The 20319-nt window shown below is 36.5% G+C and overlaps 2 protein-coding genes across 2 annotated transcripts; one reads left to right on the plus strand and one right to left on the minus strand.

Annotated features, from left to right (window-relative positions):
* Nucleotides 1-7414: 7414 nt before the first annotated feature.
* Nucleotides 7415-8752, minus strand: LOC139890914 (small ribosomal subunit protein uS14z/uS14y/uS14x-like). Its single transcript, XM_071873838.1, has 3 exons — nt 8615-8752; nt 8013-8112; nt 7415-7601 (listed from the first exon to the last, which is right to left on the minus strand). Exons 1-3 carry the CDS (start codon nt 8674-8676, stop codon nt 7593-7595), a joined length of 171 nt encoding a protein of 56 aa, XP_071729939.1. The 5' UTR covers nt 8677-8752; the 3' UTR covers nt 7415-7592.
* Nucleotides 8753-8933: 181 nt separating this feature from the next.
* Nucleotides 8934-9814, plus strand: LOC139890915 (uncharacterized). The gene is made up of 3 exons (XM_071873840.1): nt 8934-9113; nt 9209-9334; nt 9431-9814. The coding sequence occupies exons 1-3, from the start codon at nt 8944-8946 to the stop codon at nt 9609-9611; spliced, it is 477 nt and encodes a 158-aa protein (XP_071729941.1). The 5' UTR covers nt 8934-8943; the 3' UTR covers nt 9612-9814.
* Nucleotides 9815-20319: the final 10505 nt, after the last annotated feature.

Below are 20319 nucleotides of genomic sequence, written 5' to 3' on the forward strand. Positions count from 1 at the left end.
ACTACTACTAATAATAATAATAATAATAATAATAATAATAATAATAATAATAATAATAATAATAATAATAATAATAATAACAATAATTAAATAAATAAAATAAATACGGAGTAAGATGGATGATATATTTGTGTAAACTGAGCCCGAAATCGACGAGCTTTATAGACCTCACCTGGCCAGACCTCCCATGCGATCGCATGGGTTAGAAGGCCACTGGCCATGCGATCGCATGGCCCTATTTTTCCAGCTCACATGTTTTTGTCCTAACGTTTGTCGACATATTTAAATATAATATATATAATATATTTAATTTATATAATTATTTATATATTATATTATATTTACGTGCATAGTTAACTTGTAACTTTTGTTCCGATAAGTTGTACGTCGTCACTCGACTTATGTCCCGGTTCCGGTTTTTCGAACGTCCTTTCGTATACTGAGAAAACTTGTACTTTACGTTTCGCGAATCGTACCTTTGTCAAAATATAGTTCTAAATTATCAATAAACTATATCACTAGAATTGTAACTTATACACTTGAGTGTTTTGGTCATTTACTTCTATAAATCGTCGTCTAGCTATTTGTTAATACATATATAATATCAAATCGTTTTATGACCAAGTTAATATATATCCAAAATTCATAAACACGTTTTAAAATACATAACGCAAGTTACTCATATAATTAATTCTTAACAATTAATATTCTAACTTTCGTCATCAAACACTTTATTAATAAATATCTTTTAATTCAATCATTTGACATAATCTTTTAACTCTGTAGTTAAATATATCAATCAGATTATCAAACCAATAAGGTTAATGTACAGTATCATTTACATAACACTTTGTTACGTTTCCAAGTTATAGTATATATATGCATTTATTTACATATAATTGTTCGCGAATCGTTGAGAACGATCGAAGGGTAATTGAATAGTTCAAGAATTTCAGGATTCATCTTCATAGATTTTGCTTATCGTGTCGGAAACATTAAATCATATCGAGAATTTGGTTCAAATTAAGTCGAAATTTTCCGGGTCATCACAGTTTGAATTTTGAATTGTTTCCGGGTTGCGTTCATAAGGTCTTCCCACACACAACCACTTTGCCATATTTTCTTGAGTTTTGGAAAAATTGAAATAAAAATCTTAACATCCCTTTGAATTTTAGCTCATTTCCCACTAATTTGATCCGCACGTCTTTTCTCCGTAACTATCGAATTATATTGTTTTCGGACTTCACCCCAAAATGAATTAAAAGTTTGGTCGTTTCCTGCATCCGGATGTTCGGAAACGTAGACATAACGCTCGGCTAAAATTCTAGTTTTCATGTCGGACCAAGCAACTTCGAACACTTCACTTTCTTTCCTTTTGGATCGGCTATGGGTTCGGGTTCGAGTTCGGGTTCGTTTTCCCGTGGAGTTACGGGAACTTATTCGTCGTCCGATTCGCCATGTAGTGTTGGATAATAAGGTGTTTGTTTGGGTTTGTTGTTGGTTCGGGTAGTATGGATATTGTTGACTTTTTTGTTGGTTCGGGTAGTATGGAAATTGTTGATTTTGTTGTTGGTTCGGGTAGTATGGTGTTTGCTGTGTTTGAACATTTGGGAACATATTCGCAAACGGATTGATATTTGCAAATTGAGAAAAATCGGAAGTTTGTTGCATAGAGTCAAGTAAGGATGGCAACATATCTCGCTCGAATGCGTTTCGATCTTGAACTTGTGATCGTTCTTTGGATTTTTCTTTGTTTGAAGTTTTTTTGAAACTCATTTTTTGTAAAAGAAAATTGAATATGAGATTGAAATGAAAGAAAATGGATATGAAATGGTGAGTTGTATGAATAAAATGTGTAATATTGATATGCATATATAGAGTGTAATAAATAAATTAGAAAAAAATAGCCGTTTACTAGCCGTTACATTTTACACAGGCGTATCCTGATGCTCTGCCGATGCCTCAACATCCGCAGGTAACTCTGCTAGGTAATCCGCAAGTATTTGACCCTTAACCGCGTTGCGCGAAGAAAAATTTATTTCATGTTCTCCTAACTCAACTACCCACTTAGCCATTCGGCCAGAAATCTCAGGCTTGTATAACACCTGTTTGATCGGTTGATCAGTTAGAACCATGATTGGATGTGCTTGAAAGTACCGGCGCAAACGTCGCGCCGTGTGGACTAGCGCATACACTAGCTTTTCTATTGGTGAATAGTTGACTTCGCTTGATGTCAGCGTTTTGCTTACGAAATAGACCGGCATTTGCGTCTGAGAAAACCTCAGCATTATGTTTCTGCGAGATAAATAATGCATGTAAATAAAAGTGATTACCTTTCCGCGATCTGCGATAAGAACCGAGCTGATAGCCTCTTTCGATGCCGCAAGGTACAGCGTAAGCGTTTCTCCTGATACTGGCGCGGTGAGTGTTGGCAATTCAGCGAGCACCTTCTTCATCTCCTGAAAGGCTGATTCTGCTTCCTGAGTCCATACGAAGTCTTTTTTCTTTAAACAATTCTTCAAAGTATTGAAGAATGGCAATTGTCGCTCTGCGGCCTTCGACAAAAACCGCGTGATCGCGCCAAGCTTCCCGGTTAGACTCTGCACGTCTTTCTTTGTCTTCGGAGATGGCAGACTATCAATGGCTTCAATCTTTTTGGGATTTGCCTTGATTCCCCGCGCTGTCACCACATGACCTAGAAACTTGCCTTCTTCTTCCCCAAAACTACATTTGAGCAGGTTAAGCTTCATGTTGATCCTGCGCAGAGACGCAAACGTTTCCAGGATGTCCGCGAGCATTTCTTCTTCGGTGTTACTTTTAATCACCAAGTCACCGACATATGCTTCAAGATTTCTGCCGATTTGGTGCTTGAAGGCTGCGTCAATTACGCGCTGATAAGTCACTCCTGCGTTCTTTAACCCGAAAGGCATCTTCGTATAACAATAGATACCCTGCGGCGTATGAAAAGCAGTATTGTCTTCATCTTCCGCAGTCATTAAGATTTGGTGATAACCCTTGTATGCATCTAGAGAACACTTGTACCGAAAACCTGATAATGATTCCACCTTCCAGTATATCTCCGGGAGAGGGTAGTTGTCCTTAGGACACGCTTTATTAATGTCTTTAAAATCAACGCACATCCGCCAATTACCGTCAGCCTTTTTGACTAACACAGGATTAGCAACCCATGTCTGATACCGCACTTCCCGCAGAATGTTTGCTTTGACAAGGTTATCTACTTCTGCGCACAACCAATCACTGCGCTCAAGAGCCATATGCCGCTTCTTTTGTCTAACGGGCGTGAGTGATGGATTAACATTCAATTTATGTTCCGCAATATCTCGCGGAACCTCAGTCATGTCTGATTCACGCCACGCGAAAACATCTGTGTTGGCGGATAATATTCCATGCAATTTGGCCTTTGTTTCGGCTGACAAGCCTGCGCCGATTTTAATTCGCTTATCCGGATGTAAACGGTTTGCTATGACCGTACTGCTTGCGAGTTGTTCTCCCATGCTGGGAATGTTTATAGGCACAACTGAACCACACAACTCGGTTGTTTGATGTGACGCAATTGTGGCAACACTTCCATGCGTAGGAAACTTAATCAAACCATGCACCACCGATGGTATAATGTTAAAACGTCGTATGAAATTTCTCCCAAGCAGCGCATTGTACCGCGAAGTTGAACGAACCACATAAAAGTCAACTAACTCATGTCTGACCAACTGCGGATTCTTATCATCTACGAGCTCTATTATTAGCTCTATCCGGCCTAGCGGCCATGAGCTTTCTCCGAAGAACCCAGATAACGTAATATCAAACTGGCGTAACTGCGTTTTAACTTCTGCAGGGAGGAAACGATAGCAATGTTCGTACATAATGTCAACGCCACTCCCGGTGTCAACATGCATGCGTTTGATTTGTACCCCGCAAGTAGGGATGCGACACTTAATGATAATGGGCTCGTTAACTGTGTCGATTGACATTACATGAGGAAATGTGATTGGGAGAAGTTCTCAATCATGGTGATCATTGTACTTTCTCCGCTGGCTAACTTTCTCTGCGTCGACCATATTAATGGTTAAGTCGGCGTTTTTTGTTTTATCAACTTTTTGCCATGCGAAAGTTTTAGCCTTCGGCCCTTCCTCTGCGGCTTTTCCCTTGTCCTTCTTAGGTGGTTTTAGGTGATCCAATTTACCTGCGCGTAGTGCTTCGAGCACTCGTTCCATCAAGTTTTTACATCGATTAGTGTCATGACCATAATCATCATGGAATTCACAATACTTTGTTTTATCCCGCTTACCAAATTCTGTAAGCGGAGTTGGAACCGCAAAGGTCGCGCACACTGGTTCTGTTGCCAAAATTTCCTTTGGCGTTTTAGACAAACTTTTCAGCAGCGCATAGTTCTGATTATTGATGCCGCGCTGGTTACTGTTTCGATAATTGCCACTTGATTTTCCTTTATCATTTCTGATAGGACCACCGCTAGGATACCTTCCGCGAGAGTTATTACCGCAATTTTGATTCTTTCTTTTCGTTGCGCGAGCTAGCTGTTGGAATATCATTATCTTCGCCACTCCGCATATAGTCATGGCATTCATTAAGCGCTTCAGCATAAGTTGTTGGGACTGTATGGCGAAAACTCCTTACCAGTGTTGGATGACGCTCTGTGCTTATACCATGTATCAGCCCAGAAATTTGTTGTTCTGGCTTAAGATCTGGTATCCGCGGGCACTCATTAGTATATCTCATGAGAAGTTCTCCCAAAGATTCCTTGGGTTTCTGCATAATATCGTGACATTCAATGTGGGTGCGTTTGCGCGACCTTTGATTTTGATACTGCAGCAAAAACTTCGTCCGCAGATCCATGAATCCGGATATGCTACCCGCCGGTAGCTTGTTGAACCATTCGCGTGCAATGCCCTGCAGTGTCATGGGAAATATCTGGCACGCAACTGGATCCACCCAACCTTGGGTGCGCATTGCTCCTTCGAAACGCTGCAGGAAGTCATCCGGATCAGTTAAACCATTATAAGTACCCAGTGTGTGGGGTATCTCTGGCGCCGATGGAAACGGATATGCAGTTATATGCGGAGAAAACTTATCAAAAGTAGTTGGTAGCTCAAAAGGTGGTTTAACAGGGTCACCTTTGAGCCCTGCGAAGAAACGCTTCATCATATCCTGAACAAAATCAGATTGCGAAAATAGGTGGACCATGTCAGGAGGTGCCGCCTGCATAAATTGGCTTGCGAGATTCGCCTGCCCCTGAATATTTTGCCAATGTTGCCCCGGCGTTTGCGGATATAACCAAGGCTGATGCGTTGGAAAAGAAGGCAGGCTTGCCGGCGCAGAGTACACGGGTAGCTGAAAAGGTGCCGAAAACTGTGGCGCAGATGCCTGCGAGACCTAAGGATATGCCGTTATAAGTCCAACCGTATGCGCAGTGCTTTGCTGTTCTACGGTTATCGACGTCCAATGAGAATTGGCATCTGGAATGACACCGAACCCTCAACTATTAAGTAATGCTTGCGCATCCGCAGGAGTCAAAAACTGCGAAATTGGACGCGGTGGTTGCCAAGGTTGCAACGGTGTAAACGATGAATTCTGCTGAACACTCTGCGTCTGCAGAGGGATGGAAACCGTGATACTATAAATAGGTACCTGGCCGCAGCATACCACATGCGGGCCTACTGTTTCACCGCTAGTGTCTACCAAGATGACCCTTGGATCCACCGAGGAAAAATCCAACCGCGTGGTTGTAACTGGCGAGTTTGCCCTTGGCGGTGTAATCCCATCTGGATATATCGGCTTATACCTCTGAAAAGGCTCGCCGGATACAGGTGGAGGATATGGCGCGTATCCCGCCCCCCGTAGGCATAGCTTGCGTCTGCTGATTACCAGACGGCGTGCTTTGATTATCTGTTTGAGTACGCTCCGATGAGTCCCCGGAAGTCATGATACTGTTAAAGAAAAAAATTCAAAAAATTTGTGAATAATAAGCCTTATAATTCAAAACTTTAAAAACAATTAAACACGTCTTGAATTAGTTCGGCTCTCAATGAAAGCACCACTTGATCATGCATATTTTTACCACATGGTTAATATGCATGTTCAATGCGTAAAAAGGGGGGGGGGGGTTTAAGGATCTTAGAACAAGGCTCTCCGGTCCGGCTACCGTGGATAACCCTGGCGGACATGATGATGTCGGCGGGGTGGCCAAGTGATTAAGTCCACCTTCGATAGCGGTCGCTGATCAGAAGGCCCTCAAATAAGGTTGTAGGTGCTAGTTTAATAAAGAACTAACCTGTTAACCTTGAGAGATGATGCTGATTACGTAAGATGAGTAGCAGATAATGGTTACGTAACGTGGTGATCCTAGAATGATAATTAGGGTTAGTATATATAGGCAAACCCTAATTCTAGGACCGTCTAAGATAATGATAATCTCCTCCATAACTAACTCCCCCGAATCACGGATATAATTATGGAAAAGATATTGACTTGATGACCAAGTAACTGCCGTACCGGAAACAAAGGCATTCGATACATAACCGCATGCCGCATACCGCATACAAGGTACACGCATTCGCATGCTATCGAGTGCCCGCATACGGATGGAATGCGCATGCGGGTTGCAGTATCATTAGCAACGGTCATTTTGACCAATTTGTTCCGTCCTCAAAAGCACGAGCAAACAGACAAAGAGCTAGGCGGGCCCCTGGGCGAGCCACTGCCATCGGCGCCGATGGCACCCAGGTGGGCAGAGGGCTGGGCGGTGGGAGAGGTCGAACCATTGGGAGCACCATTATAGGAAATTTTGAAATGCCATAATAAGAGATTAGATAGACAATAATTTCTACTGACTGATTGTCGGTATTAGAAGTTAGAACCATGACAAAATTAGCACGTAAGTTAAGAATAGAGGGTTGATGTTGATATTTACTCTTCAAGGAAAGAAGAGTAAGTGGCAGTTAACGTTTGCGTCATGTGTCATTGCATCTTTCATTCGGAACATGCATAGTAGGTCCATCTTAACACTACATATACATTTTTATGGACACAAGCATACAAAAAGAGTTACTAACTTATTCACATTCTTTTGTTCACATGCTAAAAGCACAAAACGCGTTGTTAAAGTTATTCACCTTCTTAAACATTTTAAAACATGTTGATTTCTATACACCACTAACGCACTGTTGAAGAATTGTAACGTATGACATTATAACACACATATGTATTGAATGTCCTATACCTTGTGTGTCTCAAATGTGTTCAACTTAAACTGCTCCGATAATTACTTTTGGCATTCATTTGTTACCTTGATATTTGGTGAGAAGAATCATTATTACTGTATATACTATACTATTACTATTCATTAACAAAAGCTAAGTACGTGCAAACAGTTAACCACTTACGAATTAGTCTTGATTGGATCAAACAAGGTAAACCTCTTCACAAGTCTAAAATCTCAAACATTTAGAAACAGAAATGCCAAACAAAAATAGAACTAACATGAAGTAAAAAAAAACAGAAAACCATTCAATTCAGTTTATTATGAAATCTCTCGTCCGTCATATCTTCAGAACCCCTTAACGATACTGCAAATATATAGAGCATATAAAATATAACATTAGTAATAATTCATACCCATTTTCAAGTACATAATATAAGGTACAAAGCTTAACGACTAGCAAACTAGCGTGTCATAATAAGGAACACAAAATTCCCACTAATAATCCTTTTCAACAAATTATAAATTTCCAACTCTTTTTTTGACAAACTGTTGGCTTGAGCCGTGATGCAATCCAAACCAACCCGCCCATCATGCCACCATCAATGCAACAATGACTAGCATTGCAGTAACTCAATACAGCAAACAAAATGCACCTAACTGATTTATTATAGATACATATTGTACCAACTGATCACATTTATATATAACCACTAATATATACAGTATCAATTTGATCAATAACAAAATCTTTTATCAAAGTGTTGATGCTATGTACCTTAATGAAACCGATTTCCTTAGCGTTGCTATGGAAACACTGTCGGCAACACATAAGCCCATACTTCCTGATTATTCCATGTGAATTTCCACACACACGGCTGCAAAACAAGTAACAACCAATCAACAATTTGTACTTAAACATTTCATTTCGATAACATGATACCGCAAAATATCAAAAGCACAAATCTTGTATAGAACCATTTGTATGCAGTTTAACAACCACTCAATAATTGGTCTAAAAAGCCGAAACATTAGTAAAATTGCAAACAGTAATGAAGCATACTTTGAATAACTAGTTCCAATATTAATTTCATAATTTCATTATAAAATTATCAGTTACTAATTGAACAAATCAGTATTGACAGTTGACCAACTCATAAAGTCCAATCTCATAGGCCATAGATGTGGTAAACTACAACTAATTCAAACAAAAGAAGTTTTAATTTTTGGTTTATATATTATATTCTATTCTATAATCTATAAATATTCAAAACCCTAATTATAGACCTAAGCTAGATTTGCATCATTATTAATAAAGAAAACAATATAAAATTAAAATGAAACTTTAAAAGGGTTGTTGTTATGATTTATAAGACATACCAGGTGCGTGAACCAGGGCCATAAGTTTTAGGATGAGAGTTCCAAATGTTAGAGTGCCCCATCTTCAGCGATCAAATCAAATCAAACCCTAATTTGCTCCAACAAAAACAGCGCCGCTGTGCAAAGTTTGATTCTTTACGTTGTTATTGTGAGTTAGGTAATCAAACACTTAAATAGCGTTAACCTAATTTACGAAAGGGTATTTTTGACTTTTCACATGTAATGTAATCGGGTCGGACAAATTTGACCCGAATAACAACTGAATCAATTCCAACCCTAATTAATCCATATAACGATAACGAAGCGAATGAAGGGGAGATTAACTAAACATGGCGGACAAACAGAAATCTGTATGTGATCAGAACAAAGAAGAAGACGACTTGATGGCGATTTATGGATCCGAATCCGGATGGGTCGAACCCCGTATCCATTGCGATCATTTAGATACACTTTCTTCGGATCTAACCCACATCCCCACTCCGGACACTCCCTGCAACAGGTTCCAAAACTTATTTATAAACTCTTGATTTTAATTAACTGCTATTTTTCTTTTTCTATTTTGTAAAGTATATTTTTTAATTGCGTATGTTAAAGGTGTGATCATCCTGCTGAGAATTGGTTGTGTTTGAGGTGTAAAGATGTTTTATGTAGCCGATTTATTAACAAACATATGCTCGAGCATTATCAACAACAAAATCATAGTGTAGCATTGAGTTACAGGTATAATTTGATCCGTACAAACTTGTATTATAGTATTCTTCATGGAACCCTTAAATTGCCCTAGTGATACTATTTGTGCTTGGCTGTTTGGTGCAGTGATTTGTCGGTTTGGTGTTTTTCGTGCAATTCGTATTTGGATGCTCAAGTTATGCCTCTTCTTCGTCCAGTTTACGAAACTGCTTACTTATTGAAGTTTGGGGAAGCACCGCCTTTTCGGACAGTTGAGTGTTTGCAACTAGGAGGTAACCAAGTAGAGGGTTCTGGTTCTGGAAATTAGTAATGTACGTTACTAGTTCTTGTTTTCATCTTTTTAAAGTGTTGAGCTTTTTATGGTGTTAGACTTAAAATGACTACAAAATGTAAGAGTGAATACAATGTGTTTGGATTAGATTGAACTACCACCACATTGTTTGTTTTACTAGTTTCTTGTTTTCTGCTATTAACCTCTTTCAACCAAATCAGTACAACAACCTCGAGGAGTAACCGACAACTTTAACCTACTAGCTGCTATTGTATTGTATTATTTTTTAAAAGATATGCATATGTACATGCTTTTGGTAAAAGATAAGAGATTTATTCAAAGTTTACATATTAGCATTCAATTTTGTTGTTGATAAGCATTTTTCGATGTATGATTGCGACAGGGACCGTGTGCTTTAGTAGTATGGGAGCATTCAAAATAATATAAAGATGAATGATGGAACTAAAACAAATATTGTCATAAGACCATGATGGTCCGTCATGAGATCACGGAGTGCCACATCAGTGTCACATCAGCACCTTCTTCCCATCACTAACCAACCACTAAATACTAACAATCATGATGTACCCATCACACTCTTCCTCACACCCACTAAATTAATTAATTAATTCAAGGTACAAGTAATACAGCAAAATATACAACAAATAATTACACATGTTCCGTGATTCAAATTGTCATCCCATGAAAAAGTGGAGCACGAGTGATCCAAGGGCGGCCAAGGACTATTTGCTAGTAGTGGAGTCCTTGAAGACTAAGCCAAGGATGGTACCAAGGACGTTACCGTTACGAGCGCTCTAACACTTTACTAGTTATACTTAATTTTCTTAATTGTTTTTTTAAATCACTTTTAAGAAGAACAACAATTGTGTTTCCTTGTTTCTGCTCGTTTCTAGGCCATTTAGAAATTGGAGATGAGATACTGAAAGAAACTAAACAAAGCCATATAACCGCTAGGTGTTGCTTTTTTGCTCGGGACCAGATATTTGCTCGATGTCCACCTCGCGAAAGGGAGGTAAAACTCGCAAAAGCAAGGCCCCAGAAACTCGTTTTTGGCTCGGAAAAATCCCAAATATATATTTCGACCCCGACTCGAACCGGAACCAACTTTTCTGATATTTGAGCTCCAAAACACATATAAATAACTACGAAAACCTCAAATAACCCTCTCAATACAAAAGCATCAAACTTCAACAAATATCTTCAATTATAACGCGAAACTAATCAAACCAGGACCGATATTGTGATGATAAGCAAGTCTAAACTCAGAAGTAATATCATTCAAGCAAGTTTCAATATACCAAATGTGTATCTTCAACAATATGATCATGAGAACGCAAAATGTAAGTGCAACCGATAGAACCAAAAGGTATGTTTTCTTTTAAATTACTATATAGTCAAAAAAGTGGATAGAAACAAACTGTAGAATCAAGTGAAGATTTAAGTAACAACGCAAGTAAAAAGAGACTTATTCATTCTATAGAGACATTTACGGGAAGAACGATGCGAGAGCAAGGCAAATAACAACAAACCATGGTGGTACTGTATGCCAGGTCTCAACTTGGACTCGCATTTGGATGGAATTTCTAATATTTTTCCCAGGATAATCCAAATTACTGAAAACATGCATGAAGAAAATGGTAAAAGCGAGGTATATGTATCTCTCCTTACCTTTAAGGTTTGGGCAAAATTGATTGGTCACTTGAGCCACACGCACACCCAACAACAGACCAATTGACCCGTATAGGTGACAATCAGTAAATTCTTTCTTGGCCTCTTCTCTCTCAATGATACTCTTATAAAAACAACTAGCGAAGTCCATGAAAAGCAAGTGTGCACCCCCTCATCATATTCGAGCTTCTCAACATGAATTACAATGGAATTAACCATTATATCAAATATCAATTCCACATAAAATGATTAGAAACATTAAATATCATAAATAAATTCATACAAGATATATCACAAATAACGACAATTTTTTTGTTAAATCACGTGCAAGTTAAAATGGTATCTTTCCATGGTTTTGTCTCAATACATAGATCCTTCGACCTTTCTTGACCCTTCCAGCACCATCACAAGTCTGTGAATCTTTATGATTAGCCTCAAATGTTGCACTAAACGTCTTGCAGTTCATTTCCGCCTCCCAAATCTCTGTCTGCAATCTCATCATCAAGTGTCGTATGTGTTGGGCGCTAAATGGGTCTTCGACCTCTTGGATATACATCATATCGTTGATTTCGTTTATCCTCTGTGATACAAAAATTATTCTTTTAATTTTAATAATAAATAACAGTAATGAACACTACCTTTCGTGACACCATAGTGAATGGCGAACCCGAAGAAATGCACATCATAAAATCTTTGACTTCATCGGGCATCACAACTTTCCCATCCGATTTTAATTTTAGGTTCGCATGGTACACCTTTAAACCCTTTGGATTTGGAAACCCTTGAGGTAAATTTGACACATTCTTCATACTAGTTGAGGGAACCTGAAATGTCATACTATTAAAAATAGTGAGGTGATATTCCTTTTTTTGATATTGTGTTTTCAGATATATTACACTCGCTACCTCGATAATTTCGATCCCGATAGTTGGGAACTTTACACTCTCAAACTGTTGAAGTTGTCCTACTATGGCAGGTACTTCGACTATACATGGAGTTCAATATAAGTAAGATTATATGGTGATATATTTTGTATGAAATCGTTATTTGTGATATATCTTGTATGAATTTATCTGTGATATTTAATGTTTCTAATCATTTTCTATTAAATTGAGATGACGGTTAATTTCAATGGAATTCATGTTAAGAAGCTTGTACATGATGAGGGGGAGGGGGTGCACAGTTGCTTTTCATGGACTTGGCTAGCCGTATCACTAAAAATATCGTATACATACAGGAAGTTAAGAAATAGGAGGCTGAGAAAGAAATTACTAATTGACACCTATATGGGTCAATTTGTATATTGTCGGGTGTGATTGAAGTGACTGATCATTTTTTTCCAAACCTTAAAGGCAATGATACGTACATATTCCTCACCTTCACCATTGTTTTCATATTTTCGTTAATTTGGATTATCCGGTGAAAGAATTGGAAATTCATCCAAACGCGAGTCAAAGTTAAGACTTGGCGTGCTGAACCAACAAGGTTTATTGTTATTGCCTTGTTCTCACAGTGTTTATCCAGTGGATGTCTCCATAGACTGCATGTTTACTTCTTTTCGTTGTTAACAAACCATGGGATGAACGTTGTGAGAACAAGACAAATAATAACAGACCCTGGTGGGGTAGCACACAAGTCTCAACTTGAACTCACATTCGGATGAATTTCCAGTTTTTCCAAGGATAATCTAAATTAACAAAAACATGTAAACAATGGTAATGGCGAGGTATATGTATCTCTCCCTGCCTTTAAGGTTTGAGCAAAATTTATTAGTCACTTCAGCCACCCAACAACAGACCAATTGACCCGTATAGGTGCCATCTGTAAATTCTTTGTCAGCCTCTTCTCTCTCAATGATTATTGTTAAAATACAATGCAAATTTAGAATAATATGGAATTAATAAATGTATATGGGTAAAATATCTAGATATTAATATGTATAAGAAAATATCTAGATATTAGAATATGAGAGAAAAATCTAGAAATTGAAATGTAAAAGAAAAATCTAGATATTTGTAGGTTGTAGAAATATCTAGATATTTATATATCCATGGAAATATCTAGGTTCTAGAATGTTCCATGGAGTAGTATAAATATGGGAGGAGATTTCATTTGTGTTGTGTGAAGTAGAGAAGTAAGTTGTGAGAGTGAAATAAGAAGTGAGTTGTGAAGAAGATAAGAAGAGTGTGAGTTAGCGAAAGTAGAGAAGAGAAAGCTTGTAAGTAATATTGCAATTGTAATTTAATATAAGTGTTTTTATTAAGTTTCCCGATCAAGCCTTAGTTTGTGTTTAAGTTCTTAGTGCACTTTTGTTGTTCTTATTATATGGTCGGCTCTGCCGCCTAAGTAATACATGGTCGGTTATACCGCCTAAAGATATATGGTCGACATTGTCGCCTAAGTACATTGTGCACTAAGAATTTATAAAATTAAAGGCTAACCAACGTCAAAGTGTTGGTGTAGTGAGTCTAGTATAGTCTAGGTCCTCTATAGTGGGTGTGTTGGGCTCGTCGAAGCTTCCAACAATTATCTTAGTGATACAACTAACCAAATCCATCAAAAACAACCATGCACCCCCTCATCATGTTCGAGTTTCTCAACATGAATTCCAATGAAACTAACTATCATATCAATTTCACAGAAAATGATTAGAAACATTAAATATGACAAATAAAGTCATACTCCCTCCGTCCCTAAATTATTGTCCAGTATTCCATTTTGGGATGTCCCAAATTAATTGTCTACTTTCATAAATAGAAAGGAAAGGAGATATTTCATTGGTGGATCTGGAGAGAGAAGATATTTCATTGGTAGAGAAATAAAGTTAGTGGGATTTCCTAAAACTGTGTGTTTTTTGTCTGGGGACAATTAATCTGGGACGGAGGGAGTACAATATATCTCAAAAATAACGATTAGTTCCTACAAAATATATAATCATATAATCTTTCTTATAATTATAATGAACTCTATGTACAATAGATGTACCGGGCATAATGGGACATCATCAGCACTTTGCGAGTGTAAAGTTCATAACTATCGGGCTTGAAATTATAGAGGTTGCGAGTGTAATATATCTCAAAACACAAAATTTAAAAGAGGAATATCACATAACTGATTTTGAATAATATGATGTTTAAGTTTACTCAACTAGTATGAAACATGTCTCATGTTTATCAAGGTTACCATATCTAAAGAGTTCAAAGGTATACCATGCCGATCGAATTAGGAAGCTGGATGCCCGAGGAAGTCAAAGATTTTCTTATTCGCGATTCTACGGGTTCGACACACTATGGTGTCACGACAGTTAGTGTTCATTATTATTATTTATCATTAAGATTAAACAAATATTTTTTATATCCTAGAGGACAAACAAAATCAACAGGATGATGTGTATTCAGGAGGTTAAAAACGAGCTTAGCGCCCAAAATGTGTGACACTTGATGCTGAAATTGTTGACATAGATTCGGGAGGCGAAAATGAACCGCAAGATGTCTAGTGCAGCATTTGAGGCAAATCTTAATTTACAGACCGGTGATAGTGTCGGAAGGGTCAATAAAGGCTTGAAGGATTTATTTATCGAGACCAAACTTTGAAAAGATACCATCTAAGCTAGTATGTGAGTTAACAAGGAAAAAAGTAATCGTTATCTATGATATATCTTATATGAATTTATTTGTGATATTTAATGTTCTTTGTGAAATTGATAATTGATATGATAGTTAATTTCATTGGAATTCATGTTGTTTTTGATGGACTTGGCTAGCTATATTACTATGATGAATATATATATATATATATATATATATATATATATATATATATATATATATATATATATATATATATATATATATATATAGATAGATAGATAGATAGATACTAAGTTTTTTGAGCCCGTGCGTTGCACGGGTGTGTAAAAATTCGTGCAGATATGTAATTTGCATTTCATATTGGTATGTAAATAGCGATACTGGAAAAATTGGATAGTATAAAAATTATTTAAGAACTCGTGGTGTTGAAAAATTTTAAAAATTCTTTTGAGTTTAAGAAACTGTGGTGTTGAAAAATATAAAAAAAATTCCTTTTAAGTTTAAGAGCACGTGATGTTGACGAATTTTAAAAGTTCTTTTGAGTTTAAGAGCCCGTGGTGTTGACAAATTTTAAAAATTCTTTTGAGTTTAAAAGCTTGTGGTGTTGATAAATTTTAAAAGTGATTTTAACTGATGTTAATAACTTAATGCATCCTTTGGGTAGTATCCTATTTGTGATTGATTTAATTTTGTATTAGTACACGTAATTGTGCGTGCACAGGTGTGTAAAAAATGTAATTTGCAGTTAATATTGGTATGTAAATAGCGATATTAAAAAAGAAAAAGTATAAGAATTACCAAATGAACTCACTCATATATCACAAGACCACACAGAGTTGAAAACTTACGAAAAAATTAAGGTATACAACTCAAAAAATATGTCTGAAATTGAATATACATCTGCAATAATTTTAAAAAGTACCCTAAAAATTTGAGAGATGGTGAAAGTTGTTTAAGGCCGGGCTACCGTCACTAATAACACTATCGTGCAAAATGACAATAAATTAGAATCAAAACGACTTACTATCCTTTCCCTATTATTTATATAGTAAACCGTTTGAAATTTGAGGTTAATGTAACAACCCTCACTTTTCGACTTCTAAATTACTGAATTAACCCTAGGGTTATATGTCTGACTATATGTATTAAGGGTTGTTATATACAATTAAATATTGACCGAATAGTAATTTTTAGTCAACACTGTACGCTTAAATAAATAATATATTATTAATTTATATAATTTGACATAATTTAACTAAGTATATAAACTTTGTATCACTTTTATTATTTAGTTAATGTATTATATATTTAACTATATAATAAATCCAATTATATATAAATGTAATAATATTTACAAACTTACTAAAACTATAGTTTAATAATTAAAATCATAATTATTATTAAAAATACAAAATACCGAATTATTTATTATTTTTATGCAAAATTTGTATTTATTAATTAAATAAAAAAATAAAAATAAAATAAAATATTATTGACAAAAATTCTTGGAAAAGCATTAAATCAATTTGTTTATTTATATAAAAAAAATCCTTAAAATAAATGAAAAAAAAAATAAATAAATAAATAAATAAATTACTTTTTAATTAAAAATTGTAATGGAAAAACTACTTTTATTATTTTATTTTGTGCATTATTCCATGACCTAACATTTAATATTTTTTAATTTTAAAATCCCATTAAGAATTAAAATATTTCTTTTTCTTTTAATTATTTTATTCTTTTTACCTAATTTTTTCAAGTATAAATATCCCCCATTTCTCATTCAAACTCACACCAAAATTTCTCTCATTCTCTCTTTGAAGAATTACTACTAGTAAGTATTCTTTTCTTACTTTTTATTTTTTTTACTTTTTACTTTTTACTTTTTACTTCAGTTATTATTTTTACCGAAACATGTAAATAATGTTATAAATTATATGCAATTAAAAATAAAATAAATAACATGTATACACTATTACTATTACTAGCACCTATAACATACTACTTATATTGTAACATAAAAACATTTTGGGATATGTATTAGAGATGTATAGATCTTCGAACTTTCTTGACGAATGGTTTCTATGAGATTCTAGGCAGAGGGTTTGGATTTCCGATTTAAAGGGTCCTATGGCTCAAGCCCCTAGATCTAAATTAGCCATTCGAAGGGAAAGGGGTGATTGGAAGCTTATCTAATACGGCAAATATCCTAAAATGGAAAACACTGATAAAAGTAGAAACTCTCTAGTCATAGAAACTTAGTAAAATAAGAAACTTTCTAAAAATTGAAACTTTATAAAAATAGTAACTTACTAGGAATAGAAACTTAGTAAAACAAACACATACTTAAACTTAAACATGGGCAAAACACTTAACTACTCTTAAATGTCAATAGGTTGACTTTTCTGCTCACTCGTTCAACTCTTTATTCCGAGGAATAACTCTCTCTCTACTTACTAAGGTGAATTCATAGCCCCTCTTTATTGCTAGCAAACTTACTTACTTTTACTTGGGGTGAGACACATGCTGTTTTTACTTTTTACACTTTAGACACAAGTACCAAACTGTTAAACTATGCTATACCCGGCTATGTCCGACTAAGTCCCTACAGTGATATTTTTAATTGCTGCGGCATGCTTAATTATTGGGGGTAGGCCTATCGGGAGTAACGTCCCCGATACATTTGACCAAGTCATTGTATTACTTAATAATGAAATTAAACCGACAAGGACAGACACAACTTGTCATGGGGTAAAACTTGAACGTTTAGTCTAAATATCACGCATTGGCATAACTTTTTGATCCTGCGGGAGATCAACTTTACAAATTAATTCTTGTGGTCTAAAACAACGGTCAAACTTTTTGTTAAACATATGAACTTCACTCAACCTTTTTGGTTGACACTTTAGCATGTTTTGTCTCAGGTGCTGTTTGATTCAAGCTCTTATACTTACTGCTTATGTGATGCTACTTGGACATAGGATCAAGAGATATCGCATTTATTACTTCTGCATGTGAACATTTACGTTATTGTTATTCCTGTCATTGTAACGACATTTCATTTTCCGCTGCGTACTCATTAAAGTTAAATTCATCATTTAGTATTGTTCTCGTTATTTATAATATGTTGGAATGTTTTGATATTAGTGACGTTCCTTCCAGACCCTATTGGGAGGACGTTACAGATTGGTATCAGAGCATAACCAGGCTGTTATAGAGAACCAGGATTGCATTTTTATGTGTGCCTTACTTGTTAGCTAGGGTGCCTTAGCAATCTAGGAAACTATAACCTTTCCTGCCTTAGAATTAAAGCACTTAGGATTGCCCCATAATCTTAAAGATTATGCTTTAATAAACTTGACTTAAAGATTCTAATCAAAATATCCTTCCTAATGTTAGGATGTCTAATTATCATCAAACGACCAAAATGAATCTTTTCAAGCCAACCGAAAAAGATACTGAAAGGTCTTCCACAGAAAGACCAGTCCAAAGTCCACCTTATGGCTTTGGTGGTCCTCCCTCACCAAATTATAGCCCAAATACTACTCTAAAGTTACATGGGTCTCCTGAATACTATCCAACCCCGAGGAATAAAGACAAGAGGAAATGTTTTGAAGAAACTGGGCCGTCAAAGAAAAGATCCCGATCTCCTTTCTACGATGAAGTTGATGCCAAGTACGAGCTCATGAATCTGCGAAAAACTACCGATGACCTAATTCGCCATATTGCAAGGATCGATTTTCAAATGAAGGAAAAAGACCTAGCGATCAAGAAGCTCATGGAGAAAAATGCTGAACTAAAGAAAGAGATAAAGTTGGTGAAGTATGAAGGTGATAGAAATACCCGATGGGGGAAGCAATCTCTCTCTTGCCTAAGAGAAGATGTTGACCTTAGATTGAAGATGGAGGAAAACCGCGTGAATAATCAACTTTCTATAAGGGACCACAAGTACCATGTAATCAACAATGAAGTTTCTAACCTTTATGATAATCTCGAGTTCCTGCATGAGAAACAAAAGGCGAGGAACGAGAAAGTTGATGAGTTTATGAAGAAGGTGGAGGATGAGAAGAAGAAATATGAAGATTACTTCAATCTTAATATTTCCTAGATTATTTTTCCAATTCCTTGTCTATGTAAAGGCTATGCCTTAAACTATTTCTATTTTCGAATCGTGTAATAAAGGCTTATTTAATGCCTCGTTCTAATAATATAAAGTGTTTTATTAATATCATGCGATATCAATACTTTATTTTATTCATACTTGTGATTGCTCAAACTTATAACTTGTTAAACTTATCAAACATATGTTCACTTTTATGTAGTGACATCATGGTTCGTTCAGCTGCACCTACCGTTAACAAAGTTGTGTTAACTACTGAACAATTCCAACAGTTACTCGTTGCCGCCCAAGACAACGCCCAAGCTAATCATGCTAATACTCAACCGAAACCTTGTTCCTACAAGGATTTTTCAAACTGTCATCCTCCTGCATTTAAGGGGACTGAAGAAGCTGTCGAACTAGTCTATTGGTTCGAGAAGATGGAATCTATTTTTCGTATTTGCAACTGTAGTGATAACGATCGAGTAAAGTATGCCACTAGCTCATTGGATGGCAATGCTTTAACTCGGTGGACTGCTCATGCCAAGTCCGTAGGAATTGATAATGCTAATGCAATTCCATGGGATGAACTCAAAAGCATGATGGTCAACAAATTCTGTCCTCGAAGTCAAGTTCAGAAACTTGAAACTGAGTTCTGGGAACTCAAGGTCAAGGGTACTGACATTGAGAACTATACCAATCGTTATCTGGAGTTATCTACTCTATGTCTTGAAATGTTTCCTACTGAAGCTAGAAGAATTGAGCGGTATATTGAAGGTCTTTCCGAGGATGTTCAAGGGAATGTTATTGCTACTGAGAAGGTTACTTTGGATGCTGTGATTCTCATGGCACAAAATCTCATGTTGGCCAAGAGAAGAAGGGCGTCGACCAATAAACAAGTTGAAACCAAGGGTAATGATGGTAAGAGGAAGTTTGAGCCATCTCAAGGTTCGGCTCAGAATGATAATAAGAAGCCTGCGGATGGTTCAAGGTCGAATTATAAGGGTACTTATCCTTTCTGTATTCGTTGTGAGAGGCATCACCCGGGGAAGTGTACTGCGGTTTGTGCGTTGTGTAATAAAGTGGGACACGTTGCTAAGACGTGTAAGACTCCTCCGAAGGATAAGGCTATTGTTTCGGCCAAAGCTCCTCCTACATGCTATACTTGTGGAGAGAAGGGACACATTAGTCCGAATTGTCCTAAGAAGAAAGATAATCCCGCTACTGGAGCTAATGCTACTGCTGCGAAGGGTCGTGCGTTTGTTATTACTGCTGCTGAAGCCCGAGATGAAGATAAAGTTATCACGGGTACGTATCTTGTCAATAATTTCTATGCAACTATTTTATTCGATACTGGTGCCGACAG

Source organism: Rutidosis leptorrhynchoides, chromosome 2, assembly GCF_046630445.1.
Source record: "Rutidosis leptorrhynchoides isolate AG116_Rl617_1_P2 chromosome 2, CSIRO_AGI_Rlap_v1, whole genome shotgun sequence".
Taxonomy (NCBI): Eukaryota; Viridiplantae; Streptophyta; class Magnoliopsida; order Asterales; family Asteraceae; genus Rutidosis; species Rutidosis leptorrhynchoides.